Source organism: Solea senegalensis, unplaced genomic scaffold (assembly GCF_019176455.1).
Source record: "Solea senegalensis isolate Sse05_10M unplaced genomic scaffold, IFAPA_SoseM_1 scf7180000015780, whole genome shotgun sequence".
NCBI classification, from domain to species: Eukaryota; Metazoa; Chordata; class Actinopteri; order Pleuronectiformes; family Soleidae; genus Solea; species Solea senegalensis.
Window position 1 is genome coordinate 40,874 of NW_025321449.1, and position 20,718 is coordinate 61,591.

Consider the following 20,718-nt stretch of genomic DNA (forward strand, 5'->3'; position numbering starts at 1 on the left):
GGAGGCGGAGCAGAGAACTAAAACACTTCTGCACGCTCTGTAATAACCAGCTTCAGCTAGAGCTGCCCTTACATGACATCTGACTCACATACAGCACAGTACATGTCTGTCTGTGTGTGTATGTGCATCTACTGTATGCATGCATCTGCCAAATTTTGTATTTTTTCTTTTGTGAAAAAGAGAATAAAAACACTATTGCAGTTAGATGCAGGGAGTCTTTACTAATATTATCTCTTTTCTATATTCTGCAATCAAAAAGACCTACTTTTTTTTACAATTTCTGTTATTTAATACCATATTTTCTAAACTAACCAATGGCACAGGCTGCACAGTGAACAAGGAATTAATACATAGACGAAAATGTATAGTTAATGCAATGTGGAGCCAGAGATTTAAATATAACTTGAATATATTCATCAAACTAAAATATATGTATCATTAAATGCAACAACATATTGACACAACACCATAATATAGTGTTTGTAATTAGGGTACACAAACCTTTTACCATAATCTTATTTAGTTTGAAGTAGGGATGCATGATATTGGACTTTTTGCCGATAACTGACACTGATGTAACTGAGAAGACATTTCGTCTCTTCTGTAGTGAAATTAACATATATATATATTTTTTTAAATATCTTTGTTGTGTAGGAGGTGCTAGCAAAGAAGCCAAGGAGGTAACTATTTTAGTCGTTAGTCATATTGGCGGATCTTGGCATGTTTAAATCTGCCGACACCGATCTCTTGCGTCCCTATTTCGAAATTCAAAGTCTGAGAAATGAACAGACTTTCTCACATTGGTGTAAATATCCTGTAATTCCAGTATTGCCACAAAACACTGTTGCTTATTGTTTTACAACATGACAACTGCCTATTATAACCAGGCATATAAAGACACAGACACTGCACAGGAGCTATACTGTGTGACAAGTGCTGCTTTAACACTGTTTGTTTGTTTCACTATACACTGTATCACCAAACCATAATACGGGTCTTTACTGTGTGCTGAAGGTCCAGAGAAAACAGATGTAAGTATAATAGGCTTTTGTAAATCCACAGTATAGCAGTGTGTACGTTCCGGGTATGGCACACTGCGATTGTAAAGTGGGACCATGCGGTCGTTGCGACAAACAACAACTCTTACAAGAATTAGAAACTTGCGACATTCATCTCAGGACACTCTCACGTCATCTTGGGTGTCTCGAAAAAGAAAAGCAGAACGGGTCAAGGTGTGACGCAGCTGCATAGAGAAGTTCAAAAGCTGCTGCATCTCATGTACCAGAAAATGCCAACGATACTGTGTAGCGTGGTCATAAAAACACGGACCAGGAAGATTCGCTGATTTACTATTTTAACAGAATGAGCCAACTGCTCTTGCTTTATTTCCTTCCTGGCCTCAGTGAAACGCTTGCGCTGTTTTGATTTTCCAGATTTGACCAATAGACAAAAGAAGACTTATCTTTATAGCTCGACATCAGCTGACAGAGCTCTGTAGGCGCAGACAGGACTGAGCTGGATTGTTTTATTTTAAAAGGGATGGAAAGTTCAGGTGAACTGGCGGGCTGCTCTACTCAGAACTTTCCAGGGTTTGTTCTATCTGGATATATGAGCAGTGTAAATAATACAACAGCTACCAAAACACGATACTGTGTCAACAGTATCAGGGTATGAGGAGAATAAAAACCAAACAACACACAGAGGCCGGTTTTGTTACTCCAAATGTGAAAATACTCTGTTTTTGATTGCTTATTTCATAAATTATCTGTCAATTTTCAATACTCAACAAATGTCATAACAGATTTTACGGTTAACTTAGTAGAAACCTTCTCTAAAGCAATAATATCCTACTGTGTAAAGGTGAAGTGAAAATTCTAGCATCATTATCAAGGTGACAATGAAAAAGTGTAACATTTAGTACGATTCTTGGCAGAAATTGAATATGCTGCTTCCAACTATGTCTGTACATGTCTTCTGGTTTGTATATGTTTTAGAATAAGCTTTGTATATGTACTTTAGAGGGTCAAGGGTCATGCTTCACTGGCGTTTGCCATCTAGCACCGCAGTTTTTCTACAGCAGCCAAAACAGACAAACTACCTCACATGTCTACGAGCTAAATCCTACTTGCAAACATCTGTATCTATGGAGATAACTCGTGCTTGTTGGCGATTGAGTGCTTTCTGGCATGTGAAGGCCACCATAGGTTCAATCTGCAGTCACACCTGCAGTCACACCTTGATGCGCTGCATCAAGAATTACTGAAGGAGAAGACGCGGACAAACAACAAACAAGAAAACTTGCTCATCTGTTGGCTTCTGCAAATCATGGAGCTACATCAAATCGGTCTTGTTTTATGCAAACATGCGACGCATATACGCTGCAACAACGGGCTCGGCCGTTTCTCCCGGCTATCTTTCTACACGCGCGTATGTTCCAGTTGTGTCGTACCCACAATGCCCCTGCAGGAAGTAGTCCACTTCCTGCCGGGACCTACATTTATAGTCAGACCAGAGTTCAGTTGTGAATTCACACCTCCCCAAACCAACCGGACTTTCCGAGCACAAGAACTAGGGTTCGATTAAGAAACGCTGGTGTGGATGCACCCGAAATCTTACACACTGGACCTTTAACACACCTTGACCGTGCTCCCCTGTGGTACACACAACTGTAAACAATGGCACACCCTTTATCAGCAATAAATAAACTGAAGTTAGTGAAATGTCAGTTGCAGTACACACCTTTTAAAGCCTGGATGAGAGCTTTTCCATCTTTAATCAGCTCCTTGATGAACTTGTTGGTCTTGTCCAGCTCCAGTTCGTGGGACTTGAGCCTCTCTCTGAACTGTGGACTGTCCAGGTAGCAGTCACTGAACTCCAGGGCAGGTAGTCCCATCTTCTCCTTCTTCTTCTTCTTCTTCTCCTCAACTTCCAACACAAGACCAGGCAAAAATGATGGAGAATGGAGGAAAACCCCTGAGCTCCTGTTATTGCTGCAGCAGCTCCTGGATATGACGGGGAACCCGGTCACAGCATGTAAACAACAGAGCAGAGATGAATGCAACAGAAACAACTCACTACATTACCCTTAGTTACTTTAGAGGTGAATGATAACGAGTCCGAGTGGCAGCAGCAGTCCAACGCGATTAAAATGAAATAAAATTAAAGTCAGAGCATGTTTGCTGGGGTGAACAGAAGAAGAAGAAGAAGTAGTGTCCACTTGCTCAGGTTAAACCGGTGCTTGCTGTCCTCTCCACCATGTCATTCTGGACCCGACAGAGTCACCCTCGGTCAGGGGGGGCGAGGAGGGAGGGAGAGCGGGAGGGAGGGATGATGGGAGTCCGCAAATAAAAGCAAAACTGCAGGCTCGTAAATGCTGCGTCTGCCTGAGGCGGTTTTTAAATACACGGTTCTCCTCGTTGCCCCGCTCTCACCAGCTCTGCGTCGCCGTAATCAACCTACTCCGACACGGATAATCCCCTGACGGACAGCTCGCTCAGCCAATGAGAAGCGAGGACTGTTTCTGGCGCGCGCGTGTGTGTGGGGAGCTGCTCTCGATCAAAGATGTGGATAAAAGCAAGATGGTTCACTACGTTTTCAGTCCTGGCACCAACATGAAGTAAAAACTGAGAGGGGGCGACTTTTTCATACTTTAAAAAAAAAATGAAATAATTTAACCATAACCTATATTCCAAAATAAATTAACTAGATTATGATTTTAAAATTAAATACACATAAATTGTAGTGTAGGCTTCCTCCAAATGAGGATACATGTAGAACAGCACTAAATATTGTTTGTATTTATAAATGATTTTCACTTAAATCCAATTTCCTGATTCTGTGGTAACATATTAAATGCAATATGTTTGTTCTCAACAGTTTTAAGATTCATAAAAGCTTAAAGCTGCATCCTTCTAGGTCTGCATTGAACGTATGAAGAGGTCACAGAAGGTCAAGACAACCTCTGTCCAGTCACACATTTTTTTTCAAATGACAAAAGAAACAATCAGATCAAACTGTTGCTACTTTTAAATAATATCTTCCCAACCCTAGTTTGAGGGTTTTCCCAACCCTAGTTTTAGATGTTGCCTTGCTCCGACACACCTGATTCAAATGGTCAGCTCGTCATGGAGCTCTGCAGCCGCCTGGTAACGGGCCGTTCATCCAAATCAGGTGTGTTGAAGCAGGGCAACATCTAAAACCAGGGCAACATGAATACATGAATACATGTACACGTGTATACATGTATACACGTGTACAGTATGGGCAGCAAAAGGGCAGGATAATGCACTTCTGAACCTTTTTGTGGGCACCTATTTATGTTTGCAGTGTCACTCCCCTAGCACAATGTTACCGGTGCTTACATCTGTCTAGACATAACACTAACCACTTCCTGTGCACAGTGTGGTAAAGTTGCCAGGCGACACAAGATCGAAACGCCGCTATACTGAGAAACACTGAGAGACAGTGTTGGAATAAAAAAAACCCAGCAGGTTTAGTTTGTACGGGGCTTCATTTGCTCTTTTACCTCACAGTAAACCAAATAATTATCAAAATTATCAAATTAAAAGTCACCGGTTTGAATCCTAGTTTGGCTAAGGGCCTTTTTTTGTAGGGTTTGCATGTTCCCAAAGTCTCTTAATTAATTAATGTTTCCCAGCTCAACACCATCACTCCACTTTCCATTTTGTTGTATGTTGATAGAAGCTTGCTGGTGATAAATGTGGCGACCTTGACCTTACAAGTTGTCCTGGATGGTCTGAATGCACTTTATAATTGGATCACTTTAGAGAGGGAGTAGTTTCTGCTGAGCATTTACACCCATATTGTCCTCAGATAACAGCAAATGTAGAATAATATGTATGATACTATGATTATGATATGTTATTTGGAACTGAACTGGAGCAAGAAAGTCTCCCTTAATGTAGAACGTGTATGTTTGTGTATGTGGAGTGTTACCTCTTGTCGTACATAGACAATCTTTGCATGCCGGGGGGCCCGGAGCCTGGTTGGTGGGAGGAGACGCTGACGACATTTCAGGCAGAGCGGGGAATTTCTGCAGAGCGGCGAGTCATTCTCTGGCGCCCTCTGTCGGCATGACGCTGCATTACACTTTACTTTTACTGAGTGGAAGTGCTGCAGAAACACACACTGCAATTGGAAACTAATGATGACTGAAAGCCATAATCTATATTATATTGCCTTGACTTCACTGTCTTAGTGAGACACTCAATTGTATTTACTGTTATACTTAAATATATTATATATATATATATATATATATATATATATATATATATATATATATATATATATATATATATATATATATATATATATATATATATATATATACATATATATATATACATACATATACAGTATATATATTAATATAGTTATACATATTATTATATATATAGCTATTTACTTTTGACTTTTTCCACATGATTCTTGTATACCTATATGTATACATTCAAGTTGCACTTGTGGCACAGAGGCCCTTTATTTTATTTTATTTTATTTTCCTTCTTTCTTTTAAACAGTACATGCACAGTTTGAGTTTGTGGTTAAGGTGTGAGAACAGCTCAGATATAGATACGCAATTTCCTCTGCCAAAGCGGGGAGAACACACAGAGCGAGTGCACGGTCGCTTGCTCTTTTCTCCATCTGTCACAGAACGGCGGCGGGTGCACAGAGATAGCATTTACAGAAAGCCGTGCTGTCATGCATACAGTTTAAGAAGCAAGAAGTTAGTCAGAGGAACTAGGAAACAACCGATTTAAAGTCTAAAATCAAATTAAAGTCCAGTGATTGCTCTTCTTTTAAACAAGAACACAAAATATACAATACCAAGCACACACAAGTTCATGTAATCATGTGGTTGAAGTTTGATGAAAAACAGTCTCTCTCTGGTCCATACTTAATAGTGTTTGGACACAGACCTGTACCTTCACTGAGAGGTTCACGCAGGAACATCCATTCTCATTAGTTCCACTGTATTTCTATTTAAAGACGATAATAATCTGTGCTAGGAGACATTATGGTTATCAAGATGTTCTTAATTACATTTTCCTCCTCCTCCTCCTCCTCTCTAATGTCATCTGTTGCATTAAAGCTCATCCCTAAGAAAACTTCCTGCTCAAAATAACTCTAACGTAATTACGAGCTTGACAGCTAAAAATATCTGAATGCATTTTTTCCATTTTATCGTGTACATGAAAGAGACGACTGACGACAAAGAGGTGATATATATATATATATATATATAGGTCATGGCAGTGGGAACTTTGTGTTACTATGTGATGTGTCCACTGTAAAGTGTTTTTAAGTATAAAATGTATCATTATTATCATTATTATTTGCATTTAATGTGTTTGTGGTGAGATAAAGGCCACATGCCCGGCTACATTGTCCACATTTACAAATCTATTCTAATTAAATGTGTATTACTGTCAAACGCTGTGCACGCGAGAAAGAAAAGTAGGTCAACAATGGACTCTTCACTTTTTTCCACACGGCACATTCTCTCTCGTGTCTGTAAATGATTGTAAAACATAAAAAAAAAGGTCTCATGATTTCAAAGTGGGACAAACTATACGGTGAGTTGAAGACAAAGCAGTCCCCGAGATAAAACTCCAGCGGCATGCACGCTGTACTTGTGCTCATTGTCTTAAGTCTGAGGAGTATGAGACACACATGGTGAAAAGTGAACGAAAACAGACACCGATTTTGTTCTTAGAAAACATTTCCACCCCGTCTACATTCCACAGTGTGTGTTTTTAATGCTCGGTTATCATATTTACAAGTCTATCTATGTTCTGTTTGCTCACTCCTGCTGTGGTCACAGTTACAAAGAAGAAGACGAGACATAGTTACAGTTCAAAGATAAACACTTTTTTTTAATCTTTGCAGAAATGTCAGATGTGACATCTGAGCAGAGACCTGGCTTTGAGTTGCAGCTGCTGTTTAATTCTGGGGAATTGAAGTGTTTGTATTGTGTTTCTCGTGAGTGTCTCCAGGAGGACACCAGTGTAAGAATGTGTCAGGACTCAGACATTTCCAGGGCCCTGGCTGGATCCCACGGCGTGGACACTTGCGTCACTCCGTCTCCCCGTGCAGTAATTCTGGTCTTGACGTTGGCCTGTTAAAAACGACTGAGGAGGAGAGGGGAGGAGGATGGAGTACAAGTATAGGCATACAGTACTTACTCTGCTCCTGAACGTCCAGCCTCCTCCTCCCCTCCTTCTCCTCTCTGGTTCACACATGGAGCCCAGTTTAAAAAGAGGAGACGAGGAGGACGGGACATGAGCCATCGCTGACACTCACAGGTGAGTGATGAAAGATTCATGATTCGAGACAGAATTAGACTGAACAAGGTGATACAGGGCTGAGCTGATTCACTGAAAGATGATGCAGATACATGTTGATGCCAATCGTTATTCACGGTAAAGTCCAGTGTGTCAGAATTATGGAGAACTAAATGGTGAGACTGCAGATTATAACAAAAGGATTCTACTGTGGGTTCTACTGTGGCCTTTGCATATCAGAAAGGATGTTTTCTGTTCCATATGCCCATACCAAATTGGGTAAAAGGGCTTTTGTTAATTCTGCACCTTATGCATGGAACATGTTACCGAAAGACTGTAAACGAACTGAATTCATTTCATTAAACGCTTTCAAATCCAAACTGAGAGTTCAGGAGGTTCTGACTCCAAAACATGCACGGGCTTGTAAAAATAATCTGAATTATTTTTCATTTGTTTTCTGATTGTGTTTTAACTGTGTAAATTGGTAACTTTTTGAGTGTTTTGGACTGGAGGTTCTTAATCTCAATCGGATTTTCCTGTTTAAATAAATCCAGAAACAAGGCCCTTGCTTATAGTAAACATGAAAGTCTAATTCAAGGCAATCATACTCATTCCTCTTCTATATATTAAGATGCTATATTCTACATTATGCCATCTTAAATCTCGCACACAGGAACTTTAAGAGTCAAATACAAGCTTCAGTATTATTATTATTATGATCCACAACAAGTTTAATCCACGTTGGACTGTACCCTCTACTTTTCCCCAAAACATCCTGACCTTTGGTTCTGACCTTTGCTCCCCACCCACCTCCACCCCTCCACTGCCTCCTCCTAAACATATACACAGGGGTCAGTCTCTCTTCCCACGCATGTGATGTCATCCTAACAGTACATCTGTCCGAAGGTCTCTGCTGCGTAAATAACTTCCACGGCGTCCCGTAATACAGCGTTCATCGCACCGGGAAAACAGGCCGTGAGTGGTCCAGGCCTCACATTCCTCTTGTGGCTTTGCACTGCTCCGTCTATCCCGCTCTCTCTATTTCTAGAGAAGGGTAGGGTAAAAAGAACAGAAACCTTTCCTGGTTGCGTCTGCTCGTTGCTGCACTCTGTTGCCCCGGGCTCGCTCCGATTCAAGGTCAAAGTTAAATACCGTCATCTGGAAATGGCTTTCGCAATCTGCTGTGATGTTCAGTCACAAAAACAAGTTCAGACATGTGTCGGGCCCCAATCTGGCCTCCATCCACGTCTGATTCTGTGGAAGTGAATTATTCACTCTATATAAAGGAGATGGATGAAAACAGGGACGCAGAAGGAGGAGAGAAAGTGACTGAGTAACTGTCTCTGCGATAAAACAGGTGACACCAAACTGTGCAATGACGGAGGGAGACGGAGTCACAGTGCTGACATTTGGACCGGCGGCGTCTCTGGATCTGTCCAGACAGGAGCCTCGGACGCTGACCAGGCTCTACAGCCAGAACGGAGGATATCACCTGAGGATTTCAGCAGACGGAAGCGTGAGTGGTGGGAGGCAAGAAGATGATCCTTATGGTGAGGATATTATTATTATGGTGCTTTTTATTACTGTGTGACTGGCAGTAATCAAATTTAAGATGATAAGAAGATGATGCTAAAGACAAAACACTTGACTGACTTGCAGTTGTAAGCTTTAGGGCCAACATTTCTTGGAACACTGTATATTAAAACACATTTACAGAGGCTCTAAGAATGTGCAAGAGTGCCTTATATTCTTTTTGTTCCCAGTACGACCTAGAGACTATCGTTTTATATAAACAAACCTGAGCATAAAGTACTACATTTTTAAGAAATCCTCCTCAAATGTGTGAAATTTAGAAATATGTCACATTTCAAAGTTTTCTTGATTTTATGAACAAAAATCAAATAAAAAAGGAAGTATTTTGTATTGCTACGGTTTATTTTTGAAAAATAGGCGATGTAGAATAAATCATAACTTTGACTCAACAACATAAGAAAAAATAGAAAAAAGCCACAATATGTGACCTATAAACACACACTGCCAGGATGTCCATATAAGGAGTTGTGCATTATTCCCACTGTGTCATGTCTCTGCGTTGCAGAAATCCTCAGACTTAAGGCCGTCAGTGTCGGCGTGGTCGTCATTAAGGGTGAGAAGGCGGGACGCTATCTTGCTATGAACAATAATGGACACCTGTATGGATCAGTGAGTATCTTTTCTTAAGACTTAAGCAATAACACAAATGCTTCCTCTCACGTTTCACTCTCTCCTGTCGCAGCCAGCGCTCACCGACGAGTGCTTCTTCCTGGAGCGATACGAAGAGAACCACTACAACACGTACCGCTCTCAGAAGTACGACTGGCACGTCGCGCTCAAGAGGGACGGACGACCCAAAGCGGGCCCAGACACCAGCCAGGGTCAGAAGGCCATCTTTTTCCTGCCGAGGCCGGCGACGGGTAACATGTAACAAACAAACATGGACATGGACTCAGTATTAGTATGTCGACACAAACAAAAATAAGAGCTCACGTAAACAGGATCATGCGCTGTGTATATGAGATGTACAGTATTTGTCAATCTTGATATTTACTTACATTAACTAACATTTAACATCAAAGTTAATATAAGATAATCAAAGAGCTGCTCTTGAACACAGTTCCTGTTGTTTCTGTTAAAAAACAGGATAAATTTAATAATTTATAATATGCTGTATATACTTGATTTTGCCTCACGTTGTAATTATTATTTTTTCTTATATGTACAGAGTGATAATAACACGTTGTTTTTCAATGATTTTAAATTAAAACAAACACATTTTAAGGTTTTTTTTTGTGATTATTATACTTCTTCCCCCCAAAAATGCCATACATGGACTTAACATGTAGTCCATTGTTGGCCACAAGATGGCAGCATTGCATAAGGTTCAGCTTTCATACTGATAGCCGATACTAAAATACAGTCGCTTTGGTTTATTATCACTACAGATTTTAGGCCCACCGCAAATCCCAGTCAAAATAAATCATAAGTTAAAGGATAAAAAAGCCAAACTACACAAACTGCCTCCAACAGCCATCTGTGTAGATTATATAAGGTTTGTAAGACGAGACGCATGTGAAGTATAGAGTAGGAAAGTAAAATAAAATAAAACTGTATTTAACGGCAGTTACCTAAGAACCCATGCTGCCATACCTGTAGTTTCTCTATGTTAAGTAATATTTTTAGTGTTTATAACTCTACAGATTGCAAAATAAACTGTTTATGAGCAGTCATTTCACTGAGGGGCTGCAACATGTGATCTATAAGCATCCGGTGCCTCTGGTGTTTAAATTGGATACAGTGTAGTGTTACATTCATGAAATCTTACATCTTTTAAATCGACCTGAACAATAAACTGGACTGGACCGGACTGGACCGTGCTGCTGCTGCTGCTGCTGCTGCTGCTGCTGCTCTCTAAGGCAGAGGTCTGTATTTCTGTATGATTTTTGCACCATAAATACATTTATATTGTCAACTATTTATCGTTCCATATCAAAACGGACACTTTTATGTTGAAATGATGTGAACTATCATCATCAATTTGATCGTTTCAATGTCTTTTTTGCTCAAATAGATGGACTTTTTTCCACTTGACCGGACCCTTACTGACCAAGCTAGAAGCCTGACACCTGCAGCCATGTCCACTTTAAACAAAAACAAAGCCATACACTGTATAATGTATATTTATATACATTATACAGTGTTATATGTTGTTATATGTTGTTTTTTTAGTGTCTGATCTTTTCATGTCCTATAACAATAATAATAATGTACAGAAACTGTGAAAACTAATTTCCCCAAGGAGAAAATAAACTAACTAACTAACTAACTAACAATCCTGTAAATATTAAGCCCATTCTGTCTATATTCTGGTTACTGTTTTGTAATCTTAATAGTCAATATCTTCCTTATTGTACTTTTCAGGGATGTGAAAATGTTTTCTTATCTTAAGATAATCAATGATATTGGATTTTTATTAATCTTAATACGATAAAGAATGAGCCTCAGGATTTAGAAACTGAATAGGGACACAAATTGGAAGCAATGTCATGGCACAGTTTTAATGTCGGTAACTGTTACCTGCTGAAACTGATTAATGGAAAAAAACAAAAAACTTGATACAGAAGAAGAAATGATCTCAATGTAATAATGACTTCATCTTAATACATCTCGATAAGGCTTCAAGATAAAGGATGGAGGACACATCAAAGCTGACATTTTTACTGCATGGATGTAGAGTTCTAAGAATTATATGTAAGCAGAAATAAGACAGATTAAGCCTGGGGTGTCTCTGCCTATACCTGCTAAGTTGTAGTGTCAACTTTTCTTCACATAAAGGCAAAACCTGACAAATAAACGTCTTTAAAACAACTTTTAAAAAATCAAATTACAATAACTGAGAGTCTTTAGGGTTTATTTTGGTCTTTGGCCCGCGTTGTGCACACCATAGTTTGACTGAATAATCTCTGCTCTCCAGTTACACACAGATGAGACACACGTGGTTCCAGCACACGACGCAGTGGACGAACTCTGCTCACCCCGATGGAGCATTTTTACCATATTTTTTGGAAGCGACGGCATTCTTCATCTAAGCCATACTTAACGTCCTAATGACTGAAACAGAACATTGCCTGAAACGCTGTTTCAGAGGCCGTCCTGCCAGGAACAAAAAAAAAAGTTCCTGGAAGAAACCACCGGTACGTGGTTGAAGATATTTGGGAAGGAGCAGAGCTGATTCATGGCTTTGACGAGCAAGCTCCATATTATTGTGGTATTTTAAAAAAGAGCTGTCAGAGAGAATATTGCAGTGGGATTATTAGGTTTTTTCCAAGGAGTGTGATCAGTCGTGTATGAAGCACCTGAACTGTGATATACTTGAGTAAAAGTACAAGTATGTTACCAGAAGATGACTTTTGGTAGAAGATGAAGTCACTTTTTTGATAAAATGACTTAAGTAAAAGTACTTAAAGTATATGACATTTACTGTTCTTAAGGGTTAGGGTTCAAATTATATAAAACGTACTTCAGTTTTAGAAGTAAAAGTATTAGTAGGTCAGTGGTAGGGCAGGTTGTCTTACAACTGGAGGGTTGTGGGTTCTATTCCTGGCTCTATTAGTCTATATGTGTCCTTGAGCAAACTAGAAAAGCTATAAATACAGACCATAATACCAAGTCTTCTTCTGGTTTCATTTGGTAGTAACGAGTAACAAAGACAGTTAGTGGCGTAAAAGTAAAAAATAAAGTAGAAATATGCAATTGTTGCACATTTTCCCAATAAGATCCACTACTTTAAAAGCGTTATTTTTACCCATCTATCCATCCTGCCTGCCGATTCGTCGGGGGGAAGGAAGCAGGACGAGAGGACTCCACCCTGGACAGGTCACCAACACACAGCCATTCACACTCACCTACACTTGAGAGTCTCTAATTAACCTAACCCTAATCTGCATGAGCATGGACTGCGGGAGGAAGCAGGAATAACCCAAATAAAACATGCACAGAGAGTCCACAGAGAAAGGCTCCCGTCCAAACCAGAACATTCAAACTAAGACTTTTTCTTGGTGTGAGGCAACCGTGCATGCCAACGCACCACTGCTGTACACAGTTGAACGCAAGACTTCAAGTAATGAAGTGCTTTACAACGCAGTATTGATAAACCACCTTCAGTAAAACGCCTTGTTGCCTATAATCTTCTGTGTAATCTGCTTTTAATGTGATGCTCCTTTTCTTTCTTTTTTTAAGAGAGACTGAGAGCTGGAGCCAGCTCTCAGTCTCTCTTATTTTACAGTATTTTTAAACATCAATACTAGATGTTTAGTGTACAAGTTCTATTCAATTGGACAATTCATTTTGACCTTTTTAATCTAATTTTATTATTAAACCTACTTAGCAATAAAGAAAACTACTGAGTGTTATTTATTCTATAGGAAGAGACTGAAAGGTAACACTGACTATTACAAAACCCTGCACACTCTCATTTACAGGACATTATCCCCCCCCCCCTTCTGTCCACCATGCAGGCCATATATGAACATACACACAACACAGCCTGGCTGGCTCTTGGCCTGCAGGGCTGTGCAGGGCAGGAAGGGAATCATTCACTGTAAACTGAACAAGGACTAGCTTCCTCTGGGAGTCCCCGAGCCTGACAGCAGCCAAGATAACACACACACACACAGAGGGAGAGAGAGGAGAGAGAGGGGAGAGAGGGAGGGAGAGAGAGAGAGAGAGATCAGCATGTACACACCATGGAACTGGGACACATTCTATCATCTGTTACTCGTCTCTCTTTCCTCGGTTCTGTCTGTCTTCACTCTCGCTTCCTGTCCGTCTCAGTTTCCAGCCTCCTCTAAACCTCCATCGCCGTCTCACTGCTTTCTCCTCATCATTTTCCACCTGCCTTATTTACACTGACTTCTTTTCGTACAATATAGCCTCACTTTTTTATAGCCTCACCCCGTCTTCCTCCGGTATTCTACCTTCAATTTTTTGGGAGAATACACAAGAAGACCCAAACTGTTCTACTTTAAAATTAAGATTTTTTACAGTGCAATCCTTTTTGAACATGTGGTTGGCAGCATATAATGGATTGTGAGGGTTAAAGGTGTCACTGAAAGCTCAGTTGCGCTGTCACTCTCATCCTGCTCTGGTTTCCTCATCATGGATACACACCTTCACCTTTCTCCTCTACACACACACACACACACACACACACACACACACACACTTGTTATATCTTAGTGAGGAAGCATCATATACATCATGCATTCCCTGGCCCCTTACCTTAATCTTAACCATCACAACTAAGTGCCTAATCCTAACCCTTACCCTAACTTTAACCTAAACCTTATTCTAACCCTAACCCTAAAAGCAGGTCTTAACCAAGAAAAAACCCTTTAAAGTTGCAAAGCCCAGACAAAATGTCCCCACAAGGTCAAAACGTCCACAAAATGTCCTCACAAAAAAACACAACAAAAAAGTTTTGTATGTTTTTTTGGACCTCACAAATATTGTGTTTTTATGTCTTAGTAAGTAATTATCTTAGACAGAATGCATCCTCTCTTAAACTAACCTTAACAATCACAACTACAGTAAGTACCGTACCTAACCCTGACCCCAACCCTAACCCTAAAACTAAAATGTCCCCACAAGGTCCAAACGTCCTCAAAACGTCCTCACAAAAAATAGGTTTGTACATTTTTTGGACCTCACAAAGATATAAATACAAGTACAAACACAGGCACACATGCAGGTTTGCACGGCTATTTTTCTTAGGACACTGCATTGACTTAAATTCACTTGGGCAGCCTGAACAGAGCATTATCCCTAACCCTAACCATAATCAGTTAATGTCTAACCCAAACCTTGACCGAACCACAATTCAAGTTTTAGCCCTGAACCAGCTCCTCAGAAATGAGGTTTTTCCCCTAATTAGGATCAGGTTTTTGGTCTCCACGAGGACCACTTTTCTTGACAAGGTCAGTGTTTATGCCAGAAAAAGTCCTAAAGAGGCAACAAACACAACACACACACACACACAAGGAAGGAGAGGGAGAACGGAAATATGGGATGCATATCCGTCAGCTGATCCAACTAGAAATGCTGACATTGGTCTCCCAGCCTGTTACTGCCCTCTGAGACAATACTGAGTGTGAGAGAGAAACAGGGAAAGCAAGAAAGGGGCATTTTGACAACTTTTGAAATTTGCCCGGATGCTTGTGGTCGGCCCTGCAGCAACTGTTTTCCTAATGCACGATTTGTGCTGTATGGACACATTCTGAGGGGGCTCCAAACACGCAGCGGTCCCTCCGAGACTGAGAGCAGACGGCATTTGTCAACCAAACAGACCCTATAGGACTCCAAGGACCACAAACCACAGCAGAGACAAAGTGACCACAGACACAAACGTTTGACAGTGGTTAAGAGAAGACGGGGCGTAAATGCACGACACTGTTGTGTGTTACCTTCTGCGTCATATAGAATATTGAGGTGATAAAACTACCGTATACGTTTAGGTCTGTAAGCTGCTGCTCTGTTTGGTGAAAAACACAAACATCAAACAGACAGCAGCTTTAGGTTTCCATTGTGCTTTGAGAATAAATGAAATTAATCAAAGCAGACATATGGGATCTTTTATTCATTTATTGACTAATAGGCAGCGGTGCACATGTAACAGGAATCACGTGTACCAGTGATGTGGTCACGGCTGTTTTTATTCTCCTTCTTAATGATTTGATCAAGGCCTGGTCTTTAAATTATGTAAGTCTGCAAAAGCTGGGGATTCATTTATCCATATATGAATTTACTCAGAATATAGTCTGAATCTATATAAAGAAAGTCTGGATAAATATATGGAATGAAATTTAATTGTTTTATCCTGTGCTGTCATTGATTCCTGTTTGTTTTCTGTGCTTTCTTTAGCTGCTTTCTCTCCCCACCTTAGGGTGTACACATGCGGAAGGGCAGGAAGGTCCCAGAAGAAAGCCAAGCTGCCAAATAATACGTATTACAAGCATCAAAATCAATCATATTTTAACTAAAGTGGTCTGAATGGATGTTATTGTAGAAGGCGAAAGGGGAATGATTGGTCTGCTGAGAGTCAGGAATGTGTCCTTAGATGGATCGTCAGACTTTTCTCTTCCCCCGTCACACCTGCGCTTGGTACAGTTTGTTCTTTCTCTCTGTCTTTCTCGCTCCCTTCATCACACTCTTTCTTCTTTTTGTGACTTTCTAAATCACTGCTTGTGCTTTCGGATAATATGGGCCAACTGTCATCCATTGTTTAAACACACACACACACACACAGACACTTGGTGAGACCGGAAACTGGCCTGTCTTCTCAGCTGTGATGTCTCACATACCCAAATACACTCACGCATGGACCAACTGCAGTGATGACGCCTGTGATGGTCAAAAATATCCTGAATGAAATGGTTAGCATTCAAGTCATAGCATTTTTTTTACCTCTCCCGCTCTGAAGTAAGATCATGAAAACGTCTTACACTTTTTCTAGTGCTGCAGCCTGATGAAAATCAATGTCTGTGACCTTTTGTCTGTGGCGGGCACTAATGTCACATGACTCAGCATCCTATGGGAAACCGACCTGAGTGTCCTTCCACTGAAAAGTGTTTTAAGTGCAGCTTTTAACGTACCAGTGATGTCGGACTTCCTGATGACGTCCAGAGAGGAGGAAATAACGCCTGTGTTCAATTGTTGAAGAACTATTCACCCACATTTCCTTAAAAGTAGAAACTAGAACATCAGACACAAACTCATGGTTTCACTCGAAGATGGTGATGATGATGATCAAAGAACAATATAGGGTTTCAGTTTCAGTGAGAACTGGAACATTTAGTCGCTTTACTTTGATTGAGTAGGTTTTTTGTGTACTTGTACTATTTACTTTTACTTAAGTATGTCTTTTTGAAAGTACTGTACTTCTCTAGGTTTAGAGGAGGAGTAGGAGTAAAAAAAATGTTGGCCTGAGTAAAATAATAATAAAATAAAATTTAATCACAAGGACAGGTGAATGACAAGGACAGGTGAATAAATGATGAGGACAGGTGAATGATAAGGACAGTGGAATGATGAGGACAGGTGAATGATAAGGACAGGGGAATGAGGACAGGTGAGAGGACACGAGGACAGGTGAATGAATGATGAGGACAGGTGAATGATGAGGACTGGTGAATGTATGATGAGGACAGGTGAATGGCGAGGACAGGTGAATGATGTGGACAGGTGAATGATGAGGACAGTGATGAGGACAGGTGAATGAATGCGAGAACAGGTGAATGTTGTGGACAGGTGAATGATGAAGACAGGTGAATGATGGGGACAGGTGAATGATGAGGACAGGTGAATAAATGATGGGGACAGGTGAATAAATGATCAGGACTGGTGAAGGAATTATGGGGACAGATGAATGATGAGGACAGGTGAATGACCAGGACAGGTGAATTGGCGCTAATTAAGGTCCCTGAGTGAGTGAGAAAGTTAAAGCATTTGTGACCTTTGACCCATTTTGACTGATACATGATCAGAACCCCAACCTTGTTAAAAAAACTAACAAAGTAACTATAACTCTGAGTACATTTTAAACAAAGTACTTTTTAAGAAGGTACTGAAGGTACTGTATGGCTGCACCTGTCTGACTAACACAAATCCACCACAAACATGAAAGATGAAGACTCAAAGTCTGCACTCGGACGTGAATGCTAAAGCTAAAGACTATGATGTTTTTTTGTAATGGGTCACAGTTCACAGCCATGCACCAGGTCACATGCTTTGTATACACAATTTGTTTAGGGCTCAAAAAACCCACAACCCTTTCTCCTAAAATAAGTGGTGTCAAACCAAATGCCTGAATGTGTGTTAACGTATCAACAATAATGCCACAGAGGAAAACACAAAACAGAAAGCATGACTGCATATTTGTTCAGGACATGATGCAAAAGACATTACAATATCCTCTTTCCATTTCCATGGAAGTTGTCATGGAATGATTCTTTTTCTGGCAGTTAATGCATAAGCAAAGCCATCGCGCCCACTCTTTTTATATAGCGCTGCCCAGTCTCATTTCTGGGAAAGAAATGTCCGAGTTTAACCTCTCATCTCTTCCTTTTTCCTTTCCCCTTCCTGTCATTCACAACATGAAAATAAAAGACGAAAACAACTCGTCAGAATTAGGAAGAAAAAAAATCTGGACAAACGGTCCGGCCCTATTTATGGCAAATACTTGACATTCCACAATCCAGAGAGCGATATCTATGGTTGTGGCGGTGACCATGTCATCGCAGGACACTGTGGTTTCCTCTTCTCTTTCTTTTCGCCTCACTCGCTCCCCCCTTTTCCCTCTGCGTCCTTTCATTTCTGTTTTTAGGCCACTTCCTTTTTTTGTGCGCACACAGAGCAAAGGAGTAGCTATAATTGTTCTCTCGTTCTCCAGAAAGAATGTCTCAAACATACCAGGCTTTTGAAGTAGCCCATTGTCTGTGACCTCAGTAGGTGAGGAGTGGGAGGGGGTGAGAAAGGGAGGGGAGGCGGGGGGGTGGGCAGTGGGAAAATAATGGAAAGGTAGCATAAATGGACAAAGCTGAATGTGAAGAGAAGGGAAATAACGAGAGATGAGAGAAAGTTGTGTTAGAAGAATGTCATTGGAGGCCTAATTTTCTACGGCTTGTGTGGGTCGGGGGGTGGAGCCAATCCCAGGCGAAACGCGGGGTCAAGTCAAGTCAACTTTTCTAGAGCACATTTAAAAACAGCCATGGTTGACCAAACAACAAAACAAATAAAAACATAGCATAAAAATCAATAAAAACATAAAAGTAAAACAGTGAAATAGTAACAAAATTAAATAGTAAAATGGTCAAATCTAGATAGAAGTATCTGGGGTTGACTATTCTAATCCTGAAGTGAAGGCCAAGGAGAAGAAGTGGGTAAATTGCCATGTATAATACACAACTCCTTATATGGACGTCCTGGGTGGGTGTGTGTTTATAGGTCACATATTCAGGCTTTAAAAAATGTGTTTTATTCGTCTTCCAATGTGTTGTTGAGTACTTTTTAAGTACTTTTTGCTCAGGTGTGTGATCAGAATCAGGTTGCCTATAGGTTGTGTTTAAAAAAAGGATATAAGACACTCTATATTGCACATTTGCATAGCCGCTGTATATACTGTATTTTATAACATGGATGGGGTGTGAAGTAAAAAAAGCAGATCAGAGAGGTAGATCCTGGACAGGTCGCCAACATGAAAATAAACAAACACACACTCACACACTCACACCTATGGTCAATTTCGAGTGTCCAGTTTTTGGACCGCACCTGAAGAAAACCCATGTACTCCGCTCCACACAAGAAAGCCCTTGTTAAAACCGGGATTCCAACCAGTAACGTCCTTGCCGTGAGGCAACAATGCTAGCCAGTGCACCACCATCAGCACATGACAAGCTACTTACTTTTTAAAAAAAATAATCTTTCTTTATTTTGGTAGTCGGAGTTACGAGACAAAGAATTGAAGGAAATGAGAGGAAATGTGACAACACATGTTCAGACTTTATCGGTTATTAAAAACAATGGTTACAAAAAAAACTCCTGCGTCTCCGCTTCAACACAAGAACAAAAACTCAGCCCTCAAACACGCTGATCATATCAGATATCCTGGCTACGAGCACTCGGTTGACAGATATTGCTGCCAATGGAGGTTCGACCAGTTACCATGTCCAAGAGTGTGTCTAATAAAAAACATGAGATATTGTGTTTGTTAATATCTGTTTTATGACGAATTCAAAGGAGTTCACGTCCTTTTTTCTTGCCACTGTATACACACAGATTGGCACAAGCTTAAAAAAAAAAAAAGATCCATATCCTGTTAAGTGCACTGTTGAAGCGGAATGCAACTCTGCTTTCCTTTGAGGGCGAACGCTCCACGTGATCACAGTCCAAAGTGCTGCTCGGGCCCAGATGGACTGCAGTGCCTGCACGGGTTTTTATGCTTGATTTATAAAGGAAATGCTTAAAGCACACTACGAGAGTTGTTTTACAGTCGTCCAACATACCTGCCCCAGGCTCTGGGCGAAGGGCGGTTCTTCCAGCGACAACAGGAGGGTGGAATATCTCTGCGTTCCAGTCCAGACTTCCTCTGTTCTGGCTCCTTCCAGAGACTTTGTCTGTGTCATTTTACCAAAAAAAAATTCAAAGCCCAGAACATCTCATTTAAAAGAGAGAAGAGTTTGTGGACTGAGAAGCTCATTATTATTATTATTATTATTATTATTATTATTAATAATAATAATAATAATAATAATAAAACACAATAAACGTCCTACCTTTTAAATTATAAGGGGGTCTATCCGTCATCCATCCTTTCAGGTTCTATAAAAATAAAAGACAAAAGACGTTAACTTATCAAGACAAATCCTGTCACTGGCTGATATTCTCTGTGGGTCTGAAACGATAAGTGAAAACTGTCCTATTTTATGATATATAGTGAGTTTAATGCTGTGGAAAAATGGAGGGTTTTTAATCCCATGTTAGCTAATGTTGACCGTGATCCTTTGGCAAAGTGAATCTGCTGCTTAACTTGACTCTTTCAGTGTGTGTTACCGACGTGGGAAAAGGAGGCTTTTAAAAAGCATTTTGTCCGAGCAGCTTTTGCAATCATTCCTGCACTGACTCTCTTCTCCTCCTCCACCTCTTCTCTCCATTTGTCTCTCTCTTATTCACAAACTCAAAGTACACTCCTCAAGCACACACACACACACACACACACAGCCATGGCCCAAGGCACACAGTGTACAGTTACTCATATCCCCAGGAAACGGAGGTATGACATCACCTTATTATCTTCAGTGAGCCCATGGGAAGACTGGGGGGG

General features: G+C 40.5%; 2 protein-coding genes and 1 long non-coding RNA gene across 4 annotated transcripts in view; 1 reads left to right on the forward strand and 2 right to left on the reverse strand.

Moving 5' to 3' along the window:
• LOC122762529 (rho GTPase-activating protein 26-like) overlaps nucleotides 1-3,483 on the reverse strand; it is a gene marked incomplete at its 3' end in the record, with an annotated part of 43,335 nt that extends 39,852 nt beyond the window's left edge. Inside the window, exons 1-2 of the mRNA XM_044017734.1 lie at nucleotides 3,084-3,483; nucleotides 2,740-3,002 (exon numbers count right to left, since the gene is read on the reverse strand). Of these exons, the coding sequence (XP_043873669.1) occupies nucleotides 2,740-2,893 (154 nt within the window). The remainder of the gene's footprint in view (nucleotides 1-2,739; nucleotides 3,003-3,083) is intronic.
• Nucleotides 3,484-7,279: 3,796 nt separating this feature from the next.
• On the forward strand, nucleotides 7,280-10,837 carry LOC122762527 (putative fibroblast growth factor 1). The gene is made up of 4 exons (XM_044017733.1): nucleotides 7,280-7,328; nucleotides 8,665-8,857; nucleotides 9,406-9,509; nucleotides 9,583-10,837. The coding sequence occupies exons 2-4, from the start codon at nucleotides 8,683-8,685 to the stop codon at nucleotides 9,769-9,771; spliced, it is 468 nt and encodes a 155-aa protein (XP_043873668.1). The 5' UTR covers nucleotides 7,280-7,328; nucleotides 8,665-8,682; the 3' UTR covers nucleotides 9,772-10,837.
• LOC122762528 lies at nucleotides 8,683-20,217 on the reverse strand. Of its 2 annotated transcripts, XR_006358724.1 has the most exons (4): nucleotides 20,171-20,217; nucleotides 19,901-20,011; nucleotides 9,561-9,741; nucleotides 8,683-8,799 (listed from the first exon to the last, which is right to left on the reverse strand). It is a non-coding gene; the product is annotated as an uncharacterized LOC122762528 (long non-coding RNA). The 2 variants fall into 2 exon arrangements; XR_006358723.1 differs by lacking the exon at nucleotides 8,683-8,799 and having other exon boundaries at nucleotides 9,342-9,741.
• Between the last annotated feature and the right edge of the window lie 501 nt (nucleotides 20,218-20,718).